Source organism: Pseudophryne corroboree, chromosome 10, assembly GCF_028390025.1.
Source record: "Pseudophryne corroboree isolate aPseCor3 chromosome 10, aPseCor3.hap2, whole genome shotgun sequence".
NCBI lineage: Eukaryota > Metazoa > Chordata > Amphibia > Anura > Myobatrachidae > Pseudophryne > Pseudophryne corroboree.
The window spans coordinates 334,185,705-334,208,765 of NC_086453.1; the positions used below are offsets into that span (position 1 = coordinate 334,185,705).

The 23,061-nt window shown below is 47.5% G+C and overlaps 1 protein-coding gene across 1 annotated transcript; it reads left to right on the forward strand.

The window, feature by feature from the left end:
• The first annotated feature begins 12,348 nt into the window (after window positions 1–12,348).
• Window positions 12,349–21,011, forward strand: LOC134965345 (nicotinamide N-methyltransferase-like). The gene is made up of 3 exons (XM_063941815.1): window positions 12,349–12,625; window positions 19,194–19,401; window positions 20,498–21,011. The coding sequence occupies exons 1-3, from the start codon at window positions 12,349–12,351 to the stop codon at window positions 20,931–20,933; spliced, it is 921 nt and encodes a 306-aa protein (XP_063797885.1). The 3' UTR covers window positions 20,934–21,011.
• The last annotated feature ends 2,050 nt before the right edge of the window (window positions 21,012–23,061 follow it).

The following is a 23,061-nucleotide window of genomic DNA, read 5'->3' on the forward strand; positions in this document are numbered from 1 at the left end:
CTGGGGGCATATGTGGCACTGTGGGGGCATTAATGTTTCTGGCACTGTGGGGGGCAATAATGTATCTGGCACTGTGGGGTCATTTATCTATCTGGCACTGTGGAAGCATATCTGACACTGGGGGCATTGATGTATCTGGCACTGTGGGGGCATTAATGTATCTGGCACTGTGGGGGCATATCTTGCACTGTGGGGGCATTAATGTATCTGGCACTGTGGGGGGCATTAATGTATCTGGCACTGTGGGGGCATATCTGGCACTGTGGGGGCATTAATGTATCTTGAACTGTGGGGGCATTAATGTATCTGGCACTGTGGGGGCATTAATGTATCTGGCACTGTGGGGGGCATTAATGTATCTGGGACTTGGGGGCATATCCGGCACTGGGAGCATTAATGTATCTGGCACTGTGGGGGCATTAATGTATCTGGCACTGTGAGGGGATATCTGGCACTGTGGGGTCATTTATCTATCTGGCACTGGGGGCATTAATGTATCTGGCACTATGGGGGCATTAATGTATCTTGCTCTGTGGAGGAATTAATGTATCTGGCACTGTGGGGTCATTAATGTATCTGGCACTGTGGGGGCAATAATGTATCTGGCACTGTAGGGGCATTAATGTATCTGGCACTGTGGGGGGCATTAATGTATCTGGCACTGTGGGCGCATATCTGGAACTGGGGGCATTACTGTATCTGGTATTGTGGGGGAATTTATGTATCTGGCATTGTGGGGGCATATCTGGCACTGCGGGGCATTTATGTATCTGGCACTGCCGGGGGCATGTTATGTGCATCTGGCACTGCTGGGGGGCATGTCATGTGTAGCTGGCACTGCTGGGGGGCATGTCATGTGTAGCTGGCACTGCTGCGGGGCATGTCATGTGTAGCTGGCACTGCTGGGGGCATGTCATGTGCATCTGGCACTGCTGGGGGACATGTCATGTGCATCTGGCAATGCTGGGGGACATGTCATGTGCATCTGGCACTGCTGGGGGGGCATGTCATGTGCATCTGGCACTGCTGGGGGGCATGTCATGTGCATCTGGCACTGCTGGGGCGCATGTCATGTGCATCTGGCACTGCTGGGGGGGCATGTCATGCATATGGCACTGCTAGGAGGCATGTTGTGCATCTGGCACTGCCGGGGGGCATGTTATGTGTAGCTGGCACTGCTGGGGGGGGCATATCATGTCTATCTGGCACTTCTGGGGGGCATATCATGTGTAGCTGGCATGGCTGGGGGAAATATCATGTAGTGTTCCCGTGTCTCAGTGCAATACCTGGTGCAATGTGTCACAGTGCTCTACCTGGTGCAAAGTGTATAACGTGCTCTGACTGGCGCAAAGTGTATAACGTAGTGTTTATAGGAGGTTCTACCTGCTGCAATGTGTATTAGCTGTACTACTGTGTGGTGTAATGCGAATTGCCACTATTATGTGGCCACGCACCTTCACCACAAAGCAACTCCACAAAATCTTTGCTGCGCGCCTCCAGCGCGCACTGTCCGTGATTTTGCCAGGGGAGCACCAAGCATTATAGTATATACATAATTTTGCCCTTCTAACTTAAAAAATGTGCCCTCCCGAATGCAAAATGTGCCCTCCCCATGATCAGCACCCTGCCCAAAAAACCCTAGGGGTATATTTACAAAAATTCGTTTTTTTCGGAATGAGGTTAAAGTTCAAACAAGAATGACATCGAAAGTGTAAATTTGTAACTTTTTGAATTTATTACAACTAATTTACTAAGCTGCCGTATTCTGCATTTTCGTATTTACCAATGTCGATGTCATTCGTATTCATTCGTAGTTTTTTGGCAGTGTTTTACGGGAGTTTATTGTAAAACACTGCCGACTTTAACACAATGAATCTCGGCCGGATCTGTGCGATCCGTGCTGGGCTTCATTGTGCACCTTTCTTAAAAAGAAAAACTTAGTTACATTTTTTTTTTTTAAATGCGTTGGGTCCCCCCTCCTAAGCAAAACCAGCCTCAGGCTCTTTGAGCCGGTCCTGGTTGAAAAAATATGGGGGAAAAATTGACAGGGATTCCCCATATTTAATCAACCAGCACCGGGCTCTGCACCTGGTCCTGGTTCCAAAAATACGTCGGACAAAAAGTGTAGGGGTCCCCCGTATTTTTAAAACCAGCACCGGGCTCCACTAGCTGTACAGATAATGCCACAGCCGGGGGTCACTTTTATACAGGGCCCTGCGGCCGTGGCATTAAATACCTAACTAGTCACCCCTGGCCGGGGTACCCTGGAGGAGTGGGAACCCCTTAAATCAAGGGGTCCCCCCCCTCCAGCCACCCAAGGGCCAGGGGTGAAGCCCGAGGCTGTCCCCCCCATCCAAGGGCTGCGGATGGGGGGCTGATAGCCTTTGTTTAAAGTGTTGAATATTGTTTTTAGTAGCAGTACTACAAGTCCCAGCAAGCCTCCCCCGCAAGCTGGAACTTGGAGAACCACAAGTACCAGCATGCGGTGGTAAACCGGGCCCGCTGGTACCTGTAGTACTACTACTAAAAAAATACCCCAATAAAGACATAAGACACACACCTTGAAAGTAAAACTTTAATACATACATCCACACCTCCATATACACATACTTACCTATGTAACCATGCAGGTCGTGTGTCTTATGTCTTTATTGGGGTATTTTTTTAGTAGTAGTACTACTACAGGTACCAGCGGGCCCGGTTTACCACCGCATGCTGGTACTTGTGGTTCTCCAAGTACCAGCTTGCGGGGAGGCTTGCTAGGACTTGTAGTACTGCTACTAAAAACAATATTCAACACTTTAAACAAAGGCTATCAGCCCCCCATCCGCAGCCCTTGGATGGGGGGGACAGCCTCTGGCTTCACCCCTGGCCCTTGGGTGGCTGGAGGGGGGGACCCCTTGATTTAAGGGGTTCCCACTCCTCCAGGGTACCCCGGCCAGGGGTGACTAGTTGGGTATTTAATGCCACGGCCGCAGGGCGCTGTATAAAAGTGACCCCCGGCTGTGGCATTATCTGTACAGCTAGTGGAGCCCGGTGCTGGTTTTAAAAATACGGGGGACCCCTACGCTTTTTGTCCCCCATATTTTTGGAACCAGGACCAGGCACAGAGCCCGGTGCTGGTTGATTAAATATGGGGGAACCCCTGTCAATTTTTCCCCCATATTTTTTCAACCAGGACCGGCTCAAAGAGCCCGAGGCTGGTTTTGCTTAGGAGGGGGGACCCCACTCATTTTTTTATTTACTAAAAATAACACTTTCACACCCCTTCCCACTGATAAACATGCACGGATCTCATGGATCCGTGCATGCATATCAGAACACGGGGAAAAAAAGCAGGTCTGTTTTATTTTAGCACTTTCTTACGATTTGTATTTTTTCACGGCAGTGTTTGGTTATTTTCTGAATTACATTTTTTAGTAAATTACCTAGTTCTACCAATTTGCAGGTGTATTTGACCGATGGTGTATTCATTCGTATTTTTGGTGTATTCATTCGTATTTTTGGTGTATTCATTCGTATTTTTTAACTTGGACTTCCAAAAAAATACGAATGCCCTCATCACTGCCGTGATTTGAGTTTAGTAAATTCCCGAGATGAAACTTTGAAGAAAAAACACCATCTCGGCCAAAATCGGGAGCTTAGTAAATATACCCCCTAGAGTGATCACTGTCATCTATAGCTGGGGGGCATGTCATGTGTAGATGGCACTGCTGGGGGGCATGTCATGTGTAGCTGGCACTGCTGGGGGGGCATGTCATGCGTAGCTGGCACTGCTGGGGGGCATATCACGTGTAGCTGGCACTGCTGGCGGGCATATGATGTGTAGCTGTCACTGCTGGGGGGCATATCATGTGTAGCTGCCACTGCTGGGGGGCATGTCATGTGTAGCTGGCACTGCTGGGCGGCATGTCATGTGTAGCTGGCACTGCTGGGGGGCATATCATGTGTATCTGGCACTGCTGAGGGGCATGTCATATGTTGCTGGCACTGCTGGGGGCATATCATGTGTAGCTGGCACTGCTGGGGGCATATCATGTGTAGCTGGCACTGCTGGGGGGCATGTCATGTGTAGCTGGCACAGCTGGGGGGCATGTCATGTGTAGCTGGCTCTGCTGGGGGGCATGTCATGTCTATCTGGCACTGCTGGGGGGGTATATCATGTCTATCTGGCACTGCCCTACTGTAGACTTTATGTGTAGCTGGCACTATACTGTAGACATTATGTGTAAGGAACACTACTGTGACTGTTATGTGTAAGGCTGCTAATTGTGTGTGTAGAGGGGGTGTGAAAATATATTTATTTATAGTTTAATAATATGAAGTTGCGATGCCACGACCACTTTTCCAGGAGGACTTGCCCACTTTTTGAGGAGCACGCGCCTTTGGCGCGCGCATAGAGGATGGGAGGGGGCGCTTTTACATTTTGCCACTCAAGGTCCTAGTAGGTCAGGAGCCGGCCCTGAGGTGATGGACTCCTGAACATTTGTCAAGATGTTTAAAGTGCTTAGGGAGAAGGTGCAAACCCATCTATCCATACAGATTGGTCTATTTATACCTAACATCATCCCAACATCCACACCCATGTGGCGTGCCTGCATTGATGACATCATCACTGGGGGACTAGTCTATACCACTAGCAGTAATAACAGAGTAGTGGAACAGGGAGCTAACCAACACTTCAATCACATCAGAACACCTGTCACAACTTGTTCAATAAATGTCACTGGGCTGAAAGTGCACAATGCCATCATTGGGAAATATCCTCTCTAAACACTAGAGCAGAATATCCAGAAAACATGCCTTGCAAAAATAACAGGTTTGAGGTTTGGTATAGCAGAGAACCCACCTTATACAGTACATGTGTAAGAAAAAAAATACAAGGAAATCACTGCCCACATTAAAGATAATGATCAATAAAAAATAATGAAATTATTTATAAAAATTAGCTGTGAAATGGATCACTTGGTATTTCAAAGGGATCTACTAGTGTTACACAATTATACATCTTCAGTAGGGAATGGTAATGCAGCGTGCAGAATCAGCCACACCATGGTTTATCTAAGTGTCCATTAGTTATGTAGAAACATACTTAGCGGGTTGACTTCATTAAAGCCTCCGGGTGCCACAGTGTCCAGTTGATGTGTCAATCTGGCTTCACATTTTAATAACCATAGGCCACCATCCTCTCCTCTTTTGAGAGGTGAAATCCAATCAATAATCTTATTGACCAATGTAGACACTTTAGGTTTTCTTGAAGAAGATTTGTACCAATGGAATAAGTAAAATGTATAGAGGACCGATGTTGGGTCATCCTTTCCCTAAATTTCTTTACTGGTTTTCTAAAACACATAAGGCCACAGGGTCACATTAGAAAATAAATCACATGATCAAGCTGACAAGTCCATCAGTGGTGTAGGAAAATGTTTTTACCAGTTTATGAGTGACAGAAGAATTGTCCCATGATGAGCACCCGCACATCATACAGCCCAAGTATTTAAAGCAAACAGTCTGATTATTCAACCAGTTGCCCACGGGAGTTGTACTCGGCACCATATTTGGACTGAAGAGTAAATCCTTCAAATTAAGCCCCCTCCTGAAGCTAAGTGGTGCTTACTTCCTCAAATTCTTAAAAGCTGGGTTTGTCATGACAATGGGACAGTTTTATATATATAAATGTAAAAAAAATTATTTATGTACACATAGGGGTATATTTACTAAAATCCGTATTAGTACCGATTTGGAGGGAGATTCATCACGAATGACATCGAATGTGTGTATTTTCAACTTTTTGAAAATTTTACGCCTCATTTACTAAGCTGTCGTATGTGTATTTTTCGTGTTTTCCGATGCCGATGTCATTCGTGGTTTTGTAAGGAAGAATGCGGCCGATTTAGTGTTTTTGCGGACGTGTTATGAGGTTTTTTTTACTACTGTGGCACATTTTGGTTACGGCAGTCTTTGTCTGTTCACGGACGTGTTTTTTTCCTAAGTTTCATTTTTGTCACTCGTCCGTGATTGGTTTGATTTGTGATGGAGGAGTGTCTGTGCACATTACTATAAAAACGCCCCAAACCGTCCGAACCTCGTGGGTTTAGCTAGTGGAGAGGTGAGAGGAAGGTGTGTTAGAAGTTGGTGAGTTGTTTGGAGTTTTTGGCGGTTTTGAGGAGGTTCTTTGTGAATGTTGAGTGCTGTACTGTGTGTGTAAGTAGTATTGTCATACTTGTTGGGTAGTTATTTAAAAGTCTGTCTAGTTTTTTGTCTTGTTTTTTATTTCACGTCTATTGTCATTGTTTGTGAGTGAATGTGTGTGTGTGTTTGGTGTGTGGTGTGTAGTGGTAGTGGATGAGTGTGTTTACTGTTTTTTTTTCTCAGTGTTATTTGTTGTTTGTCCTGATTATGTCCCAGTCGGAGGTGAGTGTGGTGGAGGAGGTGAGTGTGGTGGAGGAGGTGAGTGAGAGGGAGGAGGTGAGTGAGAGGGAGGAGGTGAGTGAGGTGGAGGAGGTGAGTGAGAGGGAGGAGGTGAGTGAGGTGGAGGAGGTTAGTGAGGTGGAGGAGGTTAGTGAGGTGGAGGAGGTTAGTGAGGAGGAGGGGGAGGTTGTTGCTGCGGCCTCCAGTGATAGTGATGGTGTTGTGGCTCTGCAGCCATGCACCACTACAAAGACTGTCCGCAATGTAAAATTCAGCTACGCTGAAAATATGGCTTTGATGCGGGAGCTGATGAGGCATCATCGGCAGTTGTGTGGCCATGATGCTGCAAAGGTGTCGTCACGCAGGAAGAGTGTTCTGTGGGGGAAGGTCGTTGCAGCTGTTATTAGTGAGGGTGTGGTGAGGCGGACCGAGGACACGTGTCATAAGCGTTTCTACGACATAAAGCACCGTGTCAAGGCGAAGATGACCAAGGAGGCTAAATCAGCCTGCCAAACCATGGGTGGACACCCCTTCTGTGCATCTTACCGTGATTGGGAGGAGCCTGTGCGTGCACTCATTCCGCCAGAAGTGGTTGGTGCCACTTATGTCCGGGATTCGGATCGGCCAAGGCAGGATGGTGAGTTATTTTTTTTGTTTTAAAAAAATGTAAACATCTGTGCTTTGTCCTTAGTTGTCTGAAATGTCTTCTAGCTAATTGTGGTTGTCAGTTTGTTCATTCTTCTAATGTGTTGGTGATGTAGTACAGGCCCGGCCAACCTGTTGCTCTCCAGCTGTTGTAAAACTACAAGTACCATCATGCCTTGCCACAGTTTTGCTATTAGGGAATGCTAAAACTGTGGCAGGGCATGCTGGGATGTGTAGTTTCACTACATCTGGAGAGCCACAGGTTGGCAAGGCCTGATGTAGTGTTATTCTCAATTATGTATATTTTTATCATTTGTATTTTTTTTTTCTGGTTGCCTTGGCCTTTTTCTGGTGTTTTATGTAAAAAGTAAATGTTTGTAGGTGTATTTTAAAGAAGTGTGATGAATATGTTTTTTTCAAAGGTTTTTTTTTTAATACATTTCATAGCATTTATGTTTATTTTGTATTGTTCTGGGTTGTCCTTTGTGTGCTTGATGTGTTTTTTCATGCATATTTGGTTGTGATGTTTCCAAGTTTTAGCAGATATTTGTGGCTAGTGTTTTATTCTTAGCATCAAAAATTGGGACATTAGCGTGCAATATTGTGGTTGTGTCAAGCTACGACGTTTTGGTTTTAAGTAGTATAAATGTTTGCATTATGCGCCTTTGTGTATGGATTATTTTGCAATTGTTTTTCTAATTTAAAGTATACACACTCAATGAAGTGAGGCAGAAAAGCATAAGCATCGTTTAGTTTACTTCTCATCAGGTACCACATATGTTTACATCACAATAAGGAATTTGCATAAACATATCAACAAAATAGTATGTTCATAAGGACATTCTTCATATTTCTACAGTACGAAAGAGAAGAAGCACAGCCAGGCCACATCCAACACTGCCAAGAGATGCAGATGGTGCCAATGCAGGAAAGATTTAACTGTAAACACATATTCTGCAAACACATAGAAACACAAAATGTTAATGATTATCTTATCACATAGGTTCTTCTTCGGCAAATCCCCCTCCATTAAGGCGCCCATCACAGGGCTCGGTTACTGTGGCTACGAGGCCACCCAAGAGACGCCGTCTTGAGGCTGAAGCTCCAGCACCAGCATCACCACCCCAACGGCGCATCTCCGCAGTGTCTGCCCTGCCACCACTAGCTCTTTTGGCCAGCCCACAAAGTGAGGATCCACAATCCCCTCAATTGTCTGGTGAGTAAACATAACAATTACGTGTAAATAAGTAAAAAAAAAAAACAGTGGTGTAGATTTATTAACCTGGAGAAGTGAAAAAACACTGATATGTGCAAGGTGATAAAGGCAGCAGTACAAAATAAACACAACTGTTAATGTACATATTGGAGCTGTTTGCCTTGTGCCTTTATCATCTTGCATATATCACTGGTTTTTCACTTCCTTATGCCTTCTCCAGGTTTATACATCTGCACCACTGTTAGTACAGAGGAAAAAAAATGACACAAATGACCAGTCATCCTTGCAATAATCAACAACAAGCAGATGGTGTTAAGGTATTTTTAGATGGTTAATTGTCAGATGTGATGTTGGCCATATCAACACATTTTTGTAACATAAATTTTTGCAAAAAAACCAACATAAATGTTAAGTCTCATCCAATTGTTTTGCATGGCCAACAACACCAGTTCTAAACATAGGGCACCTTAATACTTTTTCTCCCATTGTTAATGTGTACATTTTAGACCACTATATTTGTTAACATTTTGGGCAGACCACTGACTGCCTTGAACAATGTATGAGTGTATTGGTCAACACATTTATTGTATTGTGTGTGTTGTTCCAAAGGAAGCTTCATACCCAATATGTAAATGTAGTACTTTGTATTTGTTAGAGTTCTTTGTGTTTAAACAGTAATTTTGGCTCTGAATCCAACTATTCCCACAAACTTTTAACAACTGAGTATTTATTGTTAGAAGCCACATATTTTTTTAAAAAGGTGAACAACATAGTTAAGTTTAGGCCACAATCTATTTAGCAATTACAACATTAATATTAAGAAGTAATGCATGTTGACGTAAAGCTATAGTAAGACCAATGCTACATATTTACTATATAGTGGCTGTCTTCAACCCCATACAGACCCAGCCATCATCACCGAGGATGCCCAGCAGGAACGTAACCAGGAGACCTTCACACTCCACCTGCAGCCCATCAATCCTACCCAGCCAACCACGCCGCAGGACATACCCCAACCACCCCAAACATCCCCCAGCCCCCAATTGAGCACAACACAAGTCGACACACAAATCTGCCCTGAGTTTTGGAGCCATTGGTCGACACAACAGGTGCAATACTGCGCAAGCCTCAACACCCACAGCCAATACATGTCAAGTCTGCCCCATCATCTGCCTAGACTGAGTCGCAACTCAGGCAGACTTATAGGGCAGGTGGGCAGAATAGCAAACTCCATGGAGCAGATGAGGGCAGACAACAGCCAAATGCAATCAAACCTCCAACGCATCTTGGATGAACAGCAGCGGCAGCAACAAACACTAATCCAGATCATACAACACAACCAAATGATTAACAACAACCTATCATGAATAATAGCAGCCAACACTGCCGCTAATACGCAGCTCACAGCAAGCTTGAACAATCTGAGTCAAAGCCTTAGTGTGTTGGCATTAGTGTGTTGGCATCACACCATGTCACATCTAGCTCGGGGACAACTACACCAAGCCACACCCCAGTTCAATCCCCAGGTCGACGCTCAAGTCGAACCCGCACCAACGAGCCAACACAATCCTCGGCACCCAGCACACACAAAAAAAACCCACAAATAATAATGCGTTTTCATAATATGTTGACCATTAAAATGTTTTTGTTTTTTTTCCACAAAAATTTGTGTGTTAAAATGAATAAATTGTTAACATGGAATATGTGTATTGTTTAATTAGCTCCACAAACCACATGGACATTAGTGTCTTGGGCCAGATGTGTATTGGTAGAAATATATTGCCTGCCCCTAGGTGTCCTCAGCTCAACGTTTGTCTAATCTATGGCACCCAGCACATTGGCCATGGCCGCAAGATCAGATAAAGCTACCCTGACTGCATGCCACTGCGACTCCTGGGTAGGGAAGCAGAGAGAGGCATCTATGTGGCCATCAAAGACATCCAAAACCTGAGTGGACATTCCAAAATTAAAGGTGAGTGTCATGACCTGTAAACAATACAATACTGTGTTCTATTACATTACAGAAGCACCACTTAGACATAGACGTGTATGTATGTTTTAACTCACCTGAATTAAATATTTATAAAAGGTGGCCTGTGAGATACTAATTACATCGCCAGTCACAGGCTGGAAGCTGCCAGTAGCCATAAGGAGAGAGAATTGACTACATAGGAGAGGAATGAGTTAAACATCCTGTGAGGGAGTACAGCCCTTAGGAAAGGGGAGGGTTAGGATATATTTAGGCAGGAGTGGCCATTTTGAGTCTCTTTGCTTGTGAATTTCCTTAGGTGAGTGCTGCTTTGCAGTTTTCACCTTTACATTTAATTGTGTTTTACTAGAAGTTAATAACTTGGAAGCATGGCCTCCAGCCGCCCACACCGGTCCGCTCGTGCCCCAGCCCGTTACCTGTCTGGTGAGGCTGGCCCCGGGGCAGGGGTGTCTGGCTCTGATGTTGCCATTCCTGCCCCTGGGTCCCCTCGGATTGCTGGGCGTACGGAGCGCAGAACCTGCTCCACTGGTGAGCCGGTGGACGGGTCCCCCTCTGCGAGTGGGCGCAGTCGGCGGTCCGGGGCGGCTCGGCGGTCTGGCCTCCCGGAGAGGGGCGAGCAACAGCCCTCGCCTCCGGGGTCGGCCAGGGGTGCCAGGAACGCGGGTGCCTGTGGGCGCGCGTCGGCGCGCACCGCCGGGCGCGCACCGCCGGGCGCCTTTCGGCATCCACTCCTGCAGCTCCCGCACCCTCACCCTTGCCGGGGCCGGATAGAGGCCCCAGGCGGGGGGTGAGAACCGGGCGGGAGCTCGTGGCGATCCGGGCTGGGCCTATTGCGGGGCCCAGCGCGGGATCGACAAGGAGCCTAGGACTTCTGGCGGGTGCGCTGGGAGAGACCTCAGCCGAGGGCGCCCGGGCTGGAAGTGGTGGGGCGTGCGCGCTCCGGCAGCGTCTCTCGCGCACGAGTGCGCGCAGCGGCGCCGCAGCACTCTGTGTCCCCCCAGCCCTCTTCGTTTCGGCCGGATTCCGGCACGACGAGGGGGGGTAGGAGGCCTGGCAGGGATCAACCAGGTGTTGGGGGGAACGAGCACAGAGGTGCTGTGGACATAGGAACACGGGCAATGAGTTCCTCACGGCGCAGGGCCAGCCCTGCTGGCGGAGTTGGCTCCGTCCGGCGGGGGGTGGGCCTCCGTGAGGGGGTACAGCAGGCTACAGGCATCACTCCCGGGGGATGGGGCCGAGTTGGTTCCAGAGGTATATCCGGGGTTAGATATCCCAACGTTTTGCACTCCCCCCCCCCGGGGCCGACCTGGCCGCGGGCCGGAGGGGTCCGGGTTGCCTATACCCAGCGGTGGTTCTAATCTCGGCACGGCATCCATCAGGCGACGTCACGGCGTCCCGGGGTCACGCTGAACCGCCCGGGGCATTTGCGTCGGCCCTTGCCACGGTGGTGGCGGCGTTGGGTCCGCTCGCCGCAGCCCCGGAGCTCGAGGGCGGGTCCGGGGGGGTGGCGGGTGGATCGGGCGCCGGTGCAGTTTCAGCCGCCCAGAGGGTAGCGCGCGCGTGCCGGGAGCTGGGAGCGGCTGCAGCACAGCTGCATCTACAGCCAAGGCAGGACGAGAGAGTGCAGTCACCTCGCACGCCTGCTCTTGGACGGTCTGGGCGCACGCCATTTTTGTTGTCCGGGTCCTCTCTCCCTCTTCTGCCCACAGATGTTCAAGCAGACGCAGAGGTATCGGAATCGGAAGATGAGGATGTTACGTATGTCGAGCCTGAGGAATCCAGATCTGACCAATCTACGGCTTCAGGTGAGGCGGAGCAGTCGGGGTCGGTTTCGGGTACGCCCTCGTGTTCGCGCAGCTCTTCCCCTTCCTCCTCTTCTTCCTCTTCTTCCTCCTCTTCCCTTTCTTCGGCAACGTCCGACATCAATAGCACGACGAAGGCGAAGAGAAGGGCTACTAAATACGCCAAGAAGGCGGCGGGGCAGCAGGAGAGGCGTAAGAGGCGACGGCGGCTTAGCAGGGACTCTCGCAGGGCCAAGAAGCGGCGCGACTTGCCAGGCGTGGTCCGCTGCGAATATACCGCAGTCATGCGGGGACTTAGGGATAGCTGCAGCAGGAAAATTCGTAGGGGGGACTACGTTGATGTCTTCGTCTTGACCAAAGACGCTAAAAAAGATTTTAAGGCGGCAACCGCTAAGAAGGGCATAGGGGCCGAGGCGTTCCGTACGTTCGATAACTGGCTGGCGGGCTTCTGGGTTTTCGCGGCTTGTTACCTCGAGGACAGGCCAGATGAACACATGAATGTCATTCGGTACCTGCATCTCGTGCACGATATGCAACGCACGTTGGCGGGTGACGAATGGCGTAGGTATGATGAAGAATTCCGGGAGAAGCAGGACGGGTTGTACGTTATGGACTTCGGTTTCAAGGACGTGGAGGTCTGGCTTAAGGTCACCAGGGCCTCGCAGCAGGCCAAGGAGCCCCGGAGCGCAGGGGCGGACGGACACCGCGCTGGGTCGTCCGCCCATGTGCCCAGCGCGGACGGCGGGTCGGCCAAGCCAGGTAGGTCGGCCGTCCGGGCAGGGAGACAGCCCGCAATGAAAGGGCTATGTTTCGCATTTAACAACGCGGCATGTTCCTACGGCAAGCAGTGTCGATTCCGTCACGCTTGCCTCCATTGCGGAGGTTCCCACCCGGCCTCATCCTGCTTCAAGAGTAGCCGGCAGGGCCCCCGTGCTAAGCAATCCTTTACAAGAGCGGCATCCGGCGGGAGCGCTCCACAGGGCGCCAACGCCAATTAGGTTAGAGGCTATGGGTAGATGGTTGGATTGGTATCCGAATAGGGAGGATGCCATGTTTTTATATTCAGGTTTTCGTTATGGTTTCCGCTTGCCTGTTGCGAGCGACGTTACGGTTCGGGCGCAGAGGAACCTCCAGTCTGCTCGGGCCTTGCCTTTAGTGTTGCGGGAAAAGGCCGATAAAGAGGTCAGGCTGGGCAGGATGGAGGGGCCGTTTTCACCACCCCCAGTGGAGGACCTCGTCATCTCCCCGGTGGGGGTGGTCCCCAAGAAAACGCCCGGTTCTTTTCGACTGATTGAACACCTTTCCTACCCAGCGGGGGCCTCGGTCAACGACGCCATACCTCCGGCTCATTGCTCGGTAGTGTATCAGTCGTTTGACGAGGCGCTTGACCTGGTCCGCAGCTACGGCGCTGGGGCCCTCATGGCAAAGATTGACGTCGAATCCGCTTTTAGGTTGCTGCCCCTCCATCCGGACTCTTTCCGCTTTATGGGCTTCCGGATTGGATCGGAATATTTCATTGACAAATGTCTGCCGATGGGATGTTCCGTTTCATGCTCGTATTTCGAACGTTTTAGCACCTTCCTGCATTGGTGCGTGGAATCTTCGTCGGGTGGTCACGGGGTTGCCCACTACCTCGATGATTTCCTTTGTACGGGACCGGCGGATTCGCCGCGATGCGGCAACTTGCTTTTCAGTATACGAGCATTGTTTTGTCACTTCGGAGTGCCAGTGGCTGAGGACAAAACGGAGGGGCCGATTTCTTGCCTGTCATTTCTGGGAATCGAGATCGACACGGTGTCAGGCGCGTGTCGCCTGCCTTTGGACAAAGTGGCTAAGCTTCGCGACACCATTGGCTATTTCATGGGTTCGCACAAAGTTAAGCTGTGGCAGGCGCAATCCTTGCTGGGCATGTTTAACTTTGCATGCCGGGTCATCCCGATGGGCAGGGTTTTCTGCCGGAAGCTTGAAAGAGCGACCGCGGGGTGTGCCAGGCCGCACCACTTTGTACGCTTGTCCGCTGAGTTAAAAAGGGATCTGGTCGTATGGGCCTCGTTCCTGGAGGATTTCAACGGTGTGCGCATATGGCAGGCCCCAACGGTCGACAGCGCTAGATTGCAGCTGTTAACCGACGCGGCAGGAGCCTCCGGTTTTGGTTGCTATCTTGAGGGATCTTGGTGCGCGGCATCATGGCCGGCGGACTGGCACCAGGCGGGTTTGACTAAGGACCTTCTGCTCCTGGAACTCTTTCCCATCATGGTTGCGCTGGAAATTTGGGGCGAGCGGCTAGCACATCGCAGCATCTTGTTCAGATGCGACAATCTGGGCGTGGTGCACGCGATTAACAACCAGATGGCTAAATCGCTGGTGGTGCTAAGGGTGCTAGGGCAGTTGCTCCTTACTTGCCTGCGCAGGAACGTGTGGTTTCGCGCACAGCACGTACCGGGTCTGGAGAATGGGGTCGCGGACGCGCTATCACGAGGGCAATGGGATAGGTTTTACTTGTTGGCTCCCGAGGCCGACGAACGGGGTTTTCATTGTCCCGGTTATGTCTGGCAGGTCATCGAGCCGGACTGGAAGGTCTAGCACTGCGATCGGTCGCGCCATCCACGCTTAAGGCTTACGAACAGGCCCGGAGCGAATGGGAAGAATTTGCTAGAGGACGGAAGCAACGAGGTAAGAGCGGGCATCGGATGATGCTTTCTTTTATTTGGCAGCTTTATGTTTCGGGTAGGTCTAGAGCGGTGGTTTCCCGGTACTTGGCTGGCATTGCGTTCTTCTGCAGAATGTGACAAAGAGTGGGATTCTGCTTAGGGCAATGAAAGGTTGGGCGCGCGTTGCGCCCACGCCGCCTGACAGGAGGCGGCCCATTGATGCCGCCTTGATGCCCGGCATCATTGGGGCGGTCGGTGCCATCGCGTCGTCCATGTTTGAATCACTGCTGTTTCGGTTGGCTTTCTCCATGGCTTACCACGGTGCATTTAGGATATCGGAGTTGGTAGCGCCTTCTAAGCAAACGGACTCGCGCATGCTGGTAGGGGACGTGGTGGTGAGTGGGAGGTCCTTGCTGTGCAGATTGCGACGCTCTAAGACGGACCAAGTGGGGAAAGGCCGATGGGTCACCCTGGTTCCGGCACTTGAGGAGAGCATATGCCCAGTCCGGTTGGCAGTACAATATGAGGCAGTGAGGCCCGACTGTCGGGGGTCGTGGTTGCTGCACTATGACGGGCTGCCAGTAACAAAGTTTCAATTTCGGTGGATGATGGGTCGCTGTCTGACGAGCTTGGGGCTTTCACCCTCCCACTTCGGTACGCACTCCTTCCGCATAGGGGCGGCGACAGCGGCTGCGGGCTTTTCGGGGGCGCAAATCCAGGCGGTGGGACGATGGAAGTCGTCCTGTTATAAGCGATACATTCGCCCCGTCGCCTGAGATATTTTGCTTAAGCGTAGTTTGCCTTGATAAAATAGAGTAAGATCATGTTTGCCTTGTTTTTATGCATATGTTATGTTCGCTATACGTTGGTTTGTTTACCCGTGTGTGATCCTACTCAGGGATTAGCCACTTGCCGCTGCTGGCGTGAGCCGGCAGCGGGGGTCTGGAGTTATTTTGCGATTTTTGCCTGACTTGACGGACTGAATTCTAATCATTAATTCGGCTGATCTGTTTCTAATCTAAGTCCCTCAGCAGGTTTTTATGCTTTCACCTCCAGCTGAGTTACTTCATGTTTTACCCCTTTTTTATACCCCCCCCACCCCCCCCACCCCCCCGTTTAATTTTGTTTTGTTTCTTTTGCCTTTCCCTTAATGTCTTAATGTTTTTGCTTCAAATTAGTTAGAAGCTCGGGAGATCGGCTAGGCCGTGACTGCTGCGACATTAGGAAGCAATAAAAAAATTTTCTTTTTGGCAGATCCTTCAGGTTAACGCAATCGTAGAATTCTAGTAACAAATTTTACCCCTTTTTCCTCCTTTTCAGGTTGTTTCGCTGATGGCTTGTCCGTTTGGGTGGTCGGCCACTCGTATGTCTTTTGGGCAGCAAGGTTTTTGGCCTCTGATGGTGCTCAGAGGTTTCCTGGAGGTCAGGGAATCAGATGGCTTGGTTGGCGAGGAATGATGTGGAAAGATCTGATGAGTAGACTTGTCAGTCAGGCTAGGAAACATGGAGTTCCCAAGGTTCTGGTTGTCCACTTAGGTGGCAACGACCTAGGGAAGAGGACTTCCTTGGAGTTACGATGGGCCATGATACAAGATCTGGCAAGGGTGGCCACAGCATGGACCAATTGTTTATTGGTATTTTCCCTGATGGTGCCACGGTTGAGTTGGCGAGGTGTGGAGGACGGACGCGTAATAGATGAGGCCAGGAAAAAGGTGAACGGTGCAGTGGCGAAGTGGGTCTTGGCCCACGGAGGTAAAGTGGTTCGCCACTATAGGATTCGGTTCCGAGACAGACACCTTTTTCGGCCTGATGGTGTACATCTATCCAATGAGGGGATGATGTTTTTCCTGGAGGATCTGTTCCTAGTGTTGCAGGAGTTAGGGTAGGTTATGGTGGCGGTGCGAGGACTCTGGGATGGAGTCCTTCGCTTTTGGCGGAAAAGAACGGCAGTTTGTAGTTGTATGGTTTTTATAGGTAGTAAGTTTCAGTATTATATGGTTTAGGTGCACTCACCTCCATCGACTTAATGGCCGCTCGACCACCCATCCGGGAGGCAGCGGCAGGGCACCCAGGAGCGGTGGGAAGTCACTGTGGGGGTTGTGTTGACACCTATTACCGGTTTTGATAGGGTGCTGGACGGTTTCGGTCAGTTTACCATTTTAAGTTTACCAATAGTTTAATAGAGCCGTTCTTTTTTCTGCCACCATTATGCCGGCTGATTCGGCATCTTAACAAACTTTTTCCAATTACAGGTTTTGCTATGGTTAGGGTCAAATAAATAGCTAGCAATTTTTCTGCCAAAATCAAGTCTCCGTGTCTTTATTTACTGGTATAAGAGGTAACTAAGGTTTACTTGAATAAAGGGGGTCCACCAAATATCACTAGGATGTTTAAGTGCAACACAGGCAGGAGTTTGTGCAGGCCTGAGACAGAGCGAGAGCGTGCTGTCTCAGGGTCTAGGTTCAGTTTGACAAGATCATACAGAGGGAAAATGTTATTTACATTTAGTCGGAGCATCTGTATAACATGGTCATCAGCAAATTTGTTATCGTTTAAACGCCCACTAAAAAAACAAGCCATGGCCAGCCTACGCAGAACATGTACAACCTGCTGACCATGTTGATTTTCCTGGCCTGGGTTTATTGTAGCCTCATGGAGCAGTGTCAGGTATCCCCCAGCAAACAAGACAGCAGTACTACACACAGTAGCAGCCATTTCAGATTGAGAGAGGTGAAAAATGTGTTGGGGCCTCTTTTAAAGGTCCAAAAAGTCAGATGTGACTAATGTAGAATTGACAACACATGTAAACACGCTTCTCAAAAGCAGGTCTACTTTTTTTTAGGCTTTTTGTACGATTAGTATTTTTTCACGCCCGCGCATGCATTTTCACGCAAGAGATTTCAAATACGAATGGTTAGTAAATGACCGTGGCCCTCATTCCGAGTTGTTCGCTCGCAAGCTGCTTTTAGCAGATTTACTCACGCTAAGCCGCCGCCTACTGGGAGTGAATCTTAGCTTCTTAAAATTGCGACCAACGGATTCGCAATATTGCGATTAGACCTCTCTTAGCAGTTTCTGAGTAGCTTCAGACTTACTCGGCATCTGCGATCAGTTCAGTGCTTGGAACACGGAATGACCACCCGTGTTCGGAATGACCACCCGTGTTCAATACCTAAACAGCTGCGTTTGACCGATGGTGTATTCATTCGTATTTTTACTACACAGCCGTAATAAAAATTAGAATGCCCTCATCACTGCCGTGATTTTAGTTTAGTAAATTCCCGAGATGACACTTTGAAGAAAAAACACCATCTCGGTCAAAATCGAGAGCTTAGGAAACATACCCCATTATATTGTAGCTGTTCTTTACACAACAGTGAGGTTTCCCAAGTAAGCCCCATATGCCAAACAACTACATACATGCTCGGGTGAAGGCACTAGTCATGGAACAATTCATACAAGAGCTCACTAGACTTAAAAAGGGTGTGTTACACTAAGATAGAACATAGAGGTTTAAACACAAACAGAAACAAAACACTGATGACTAATGGCACATTGGACTGGTGTAACATCACATGGTTATGTGAAATATTGAATTATATTTAAATATTGTCATAAGATTTTTGTAATATATTATTGCAGTCAGATATGTATGAGAGCTTTCTATTGAGTCAATAATTGAGTCAATAACTGTAGGCTCCTTTTCGCATATGAAGGGAACATCCATACATACATATTACTATAAACGACAGTTACAGATCAGAGACTCATCTCGTTCCGTGATACAGAAGACAAGAGAATGGAAGCCAATCCCAAGTTGAAGCACTATCATCTGCATGGGATGGATTCCAGAGGCTACCTTAAATGTTATTTTGAGCCAGACAGTGTGTTCAGAGAGGAGACAGTGGTGTTTATTGTAGAGAAGCTGCACAGCGCATAAGCAACAGGTTTGTATGAAGGATAAATTGATACAGCATGGTTATTCTAAGTAACAGAGAAATTAAATGGATGACGTTATAGCGTACAGCAGGGCCGTAAGTATTGCAGTGTGGCCTGTGCCATCACACAGAGTGTGGAAAGAGATGTCATGAAGCTAATTTTTCAGATTTGTCTTCTTACAGTGTTGTTGTAGTTACAGTGTTGTTGCGTATGCAACGTGGTAACACTATGACGCGGCATGAAGAACTGAGTCATTGCCGTGGGTCTCCAGTCTAAAATAAATTAATAGAGGGCGCGCACGTGTGCACCCTCCCACTATCCTGTGAGTCACATGCCGCTATCAACACCATAAGATGATGCGTCTGTGTATATTTATGCTGTTTTTGCCAATACAATGTCTCATGTATAGCATGTGTCCATTACTTCTATATTATGCCATGAAACATACGTCATAAAATTAATTTCAATATGTGCCTCATGCTGGGACACACAATCTATGTATTTGCCTTTAACGCACTCATCTGATTCTTTCCCTGCAGGGCGCATTAAAGGAGAAACTTTGTTTGACATCAGTATCGGATCCATCGTTCATCAACTTTTTGATATCACTGATTATTTTAAAGAGATCGTTATTCTAAAATTAAGAGAGTCATGTATTATGGAACTCCCCAAATGGGTGAACACCCGCACTGGGGCTTTCAGTTGGACTCATGCATGTAAGGCTCTTACCGAACTGGGTGGCATCAGGTAAAACATGATTCTAAACATATAAGAAAATTAAGGATGAGTAAGTTGAAAATAAATATATAAAAAATTGTTTTAGTTTTAAATGGAGCTGAGACACTTAGATGACAATAGTGAATATACCTCCAGATTCCATAGTTCCAATTGTGTACAGTAGCGGATCTTGCTACATAGTAACATAGTAAAATAGTAACTAAGGTTGAAAAAAGACAATTGTCTATCGAGTTCAACCTATTTGTGGTCTCCTATGCAGTCTTATTATAGGACTAGTTATTTTTATGTTAGGACTAGTTATATTAACTATAATGCGTGCCTACGCACCATAACCCTACGGGCACACAGGATTTTTTCCCGGGGTGCCGCCTTCAGGAGGGCACCGCCACCATGGCAAGATCCGCTACTGGTGCCCCCGGTTCTCGGTAGATGCGATGCTGTGAGATGCGCAATGAAGTAATTGCGTACCGCACTGCTTTGTGTGAGCGGCACATAGACACTAGGGGTCATAATTGACCTCTAGTGTCTATGCGGTGCTATGGATCAGAGAAGTGGCGCCGGCGGCCAGAGACAGAGGGCAGCAGTGGTCGGGAAGCAGGAGCGGGGATTGTAAGTATTATTTTTTTTTTTAAGCGGCGCAACTAGGAGGCACAACTCTACAGGGGGGCACAGTACTGGGGGCATGGCGCAACTAGGGGGCACAGTACTGGGGGCACGGTGCAACTAGGTGGCACACCTTTACTGGGGGAACAACTCTTCAGGGGCATAACTGACCACGCCCCTTCTCCATGAAGCCACGCTCCTATTTTTTTGCCTGGGGTGCCACAATGTCTAGATCCGGCCCTGATTGTGTATATACCTTACAGATACCTTACACATAATATCTGATACCTTAAACGTAAAGAACACTAGAACACTTAGGATGGTAAAGAACACTGAACTGCTGCACAAAATTCATTATTAGCTACAGGTAAAATCTCTTTGAGTTAAGTTGATTTGTTTAATTTTTGTGGGCGTGGAATAAAAGAACTGAAGTGAATCGTACAATTCTGCAATGACACTTCACCCTATTGTATTACATAATGTAATGTTTTATTTGTTTTAGTGACCCAGAAGAGGTACAGGAAGAAAAGTTAAAGGAAACAATTAAACGTATTGTGAAAATTGACTTCAGCAAAGAAAATCTCACTGATCCAGAGGTGTTGCCACCAGCCGACTGTATACTCACGGTGTGGGTACTGGATGTTATTAGTCATGACAAACAAGATTACATCAGTAACCTGAGGAAGATGTCAAAGCTGCTTAAGCATGGGGGACACTTAATTATAATTGGGTCCATAAATATCACTTATTTCACCGCTGGTAATGAAAGGCTATATGCATTGAATTATGATGAGTGTTTTGTAAAAAAGACCCTCACTGATGAAGGATATGAAATTGAGTCCTGTGAGTTGCTTGATAGAAAAGTAGAGAGTGATCTTGTAGATTATAAGAAATTTATGGTCCTTACTGCTGTAAAAGGGAATATTAAAGTTGTCTGAGTAGCGGTTACTGGCTGAATGGATGATTCCTTCAAAAGTTTCTTAATAATTATTGTTCTGCCTTAGTTATTCCTTCCTTCTATAGCCCTCAACCAATTTGATATACCAGTACAGCTCTTAATATATGAAATAAAGTTAATATTAAAAAAAAGTTATTTTAAGCACTGTAAATTATTATTATTTTTTCTCATTGTTCTAATAATCCAATCTCTCTCTCTCTCTCTCTCTCTCTGTATCTCTCTCTCTCTCTCTCAAATTAACACTTTGCTATCCCTAATGCACACTGAGTGAAAAATAACACTACATAATATCAGATAATACAGAGATAATGGTTGCATACATCTGCCGATATAGGGCTAAGCCCCCAGGCCGAATGGACAGGTGTCTCTGTGTCACTGGGGAGTCCTAACACTAGGTACGGTTCCAGGGCGCAAGACCCCATCATGCTGGTACAGGCTGGCCACCCCTGGGCAGCACACAGGTGAAAATTAGTAATGGTTAATTAAGAAGCACATAGGTGCTATGTAAGTGATAGGTGTGATTAAAATAATACAAAAATATATAAAATGTTATTAGGAAAAACATAAGTGTTAATAAAGTGTTAGGATGTGTTGACCTAAAGCAGCCCAGCCACACCAGCACAGGGAGCACTGCGCCCCAAACCCACCCCATAAATAATTACAAATATGTCTGGGTCAAATAGCCCAGTGTAAAGCCACATGATAATGATTCCTACAGCATCGGAGAGCCAGCTTACCTGGAGACACCCATAGCTTCTCCAATGGCACTCTGGAGTCAGCAATCCCTCCTAATGCTGACCCATCCAATGGCAACCTGGGATCAGAAATCCTTCCTAATGCTGACCCATCGATGCCTCTCTAAACTGCAATACACATTTATTGGTAAGCTGCTCAATCAGATTGTGATGTCACGCAGGTGCTAAAAGGGAGGGGTAATTATGTGTAAGAAAAAAACATTTTGCTATCCCTAATTATTTTTTATTATTATTATTTTTATTATTTATTGCAATTATTATTTATCTAATGCACACACACTGAACGAAAAATAACACTACATAATATCAAATAATACATGGTTATCTCATGGTTGCATACATCTGCAAATATAGGGCTAAGCCCCCAGGCCGAATGGCAAGGTGTCTCTGTGTCACTGGGGAGTCCATAACACTAGGTATGGATCTGGGGCGCAGGACCCCATCATGCTGGGATAGGCTGGCCACCCCAGGGCAGCACACAGGTGAAAATCAGTAATGGTTATTTAAGAAGCACGTCAAATGCAGAAAAGGTGTCAGTCCTCCTTATCAAGTGCTTATATCAGCTGCAGCTGTGCTCCTTTATATATAGCAGACCAGCTCAAACTGCTTGAATAAAACTTCTATCTAAACCAAACAATAAAGGCACTTCACAGCGCTGCTCCTACACTACGTCTCCAGGGAATACCACACTCAGAAAATATATAGAGGCAGTCTGTATAATATATCCACTTTAGTAATAAACCAAATAATAAAAGCACTTCACAGCGTTGCTTTTATACCACATCTCCGGGGCATACCACACTTGGAAAGATGGAGGCAGTCTGTTTGATATGTCCCCTTCAATAATACATTTTCCCAACAGATCCAGTAGGAATGTAAAGAAACACACGTTTTATTTAAAATATCCACTGTTAAAAAGTTCACCGATAAAAAGTTCACTGATTGGAAAGTTCTCCTTATTTGTATACAGCGGTTTCAGTTACATGGGGTAACAGTTGGATGGATGTTCACAGGTGGGAGCTCACCAATTCCGCAGCACGCCGTTCTTCTTAGCGGGGGCTTTCTAATCGGGAAATGCGTTACCCGTATGTGCTACTGTTCCCACCGCTGGCTGTCCTCCGGCCGTGTACCTCCCAGCGCTGCATGCGCTTTCAGACCACTCTGCTCTCATCCCATCCCTGAACACTCTCTGCTGTTTCCAGATAGTGACCACGTCCACCTGCTGCCGCCGACGCATTTCTACCCTAATTGGGTCTTTGTCAAGGCACCGAAAAATAACACTACATAATATCAAATAATACATGGTTATCTCATGGTTGCATACATCTGCAAATATAGGGCTAAGCCCCCAGG

What these genes read in the sequence shown, in the direction of transcription:
- LOC134965345 (XM_063941815.1), top strand. Translation starts at nt 12,349, where the DNA reads ATGCGGGGACTTAGGGATAGCTGCAGCAGGAAAATTCGTAGGGGGGAC. An exon ending in GTTGGCGGGTGACGAATGGC is followed by an intron (nt 12,626 to 19,193) that starts GTAGGTATGATG and finishes CTTTCCCTGCAG; the next exon opens with GGCGCATTAAAGGAGAAACT. An exon ending in ACCGAACTGGGTGGCATCAG is followed by an intron (nt 19,402 to 20,497) that starts GTAAAACATGAT and finishes TATTTGTTTTAG; the next exon opens with TGACCCAGAAGAGGTACAGG.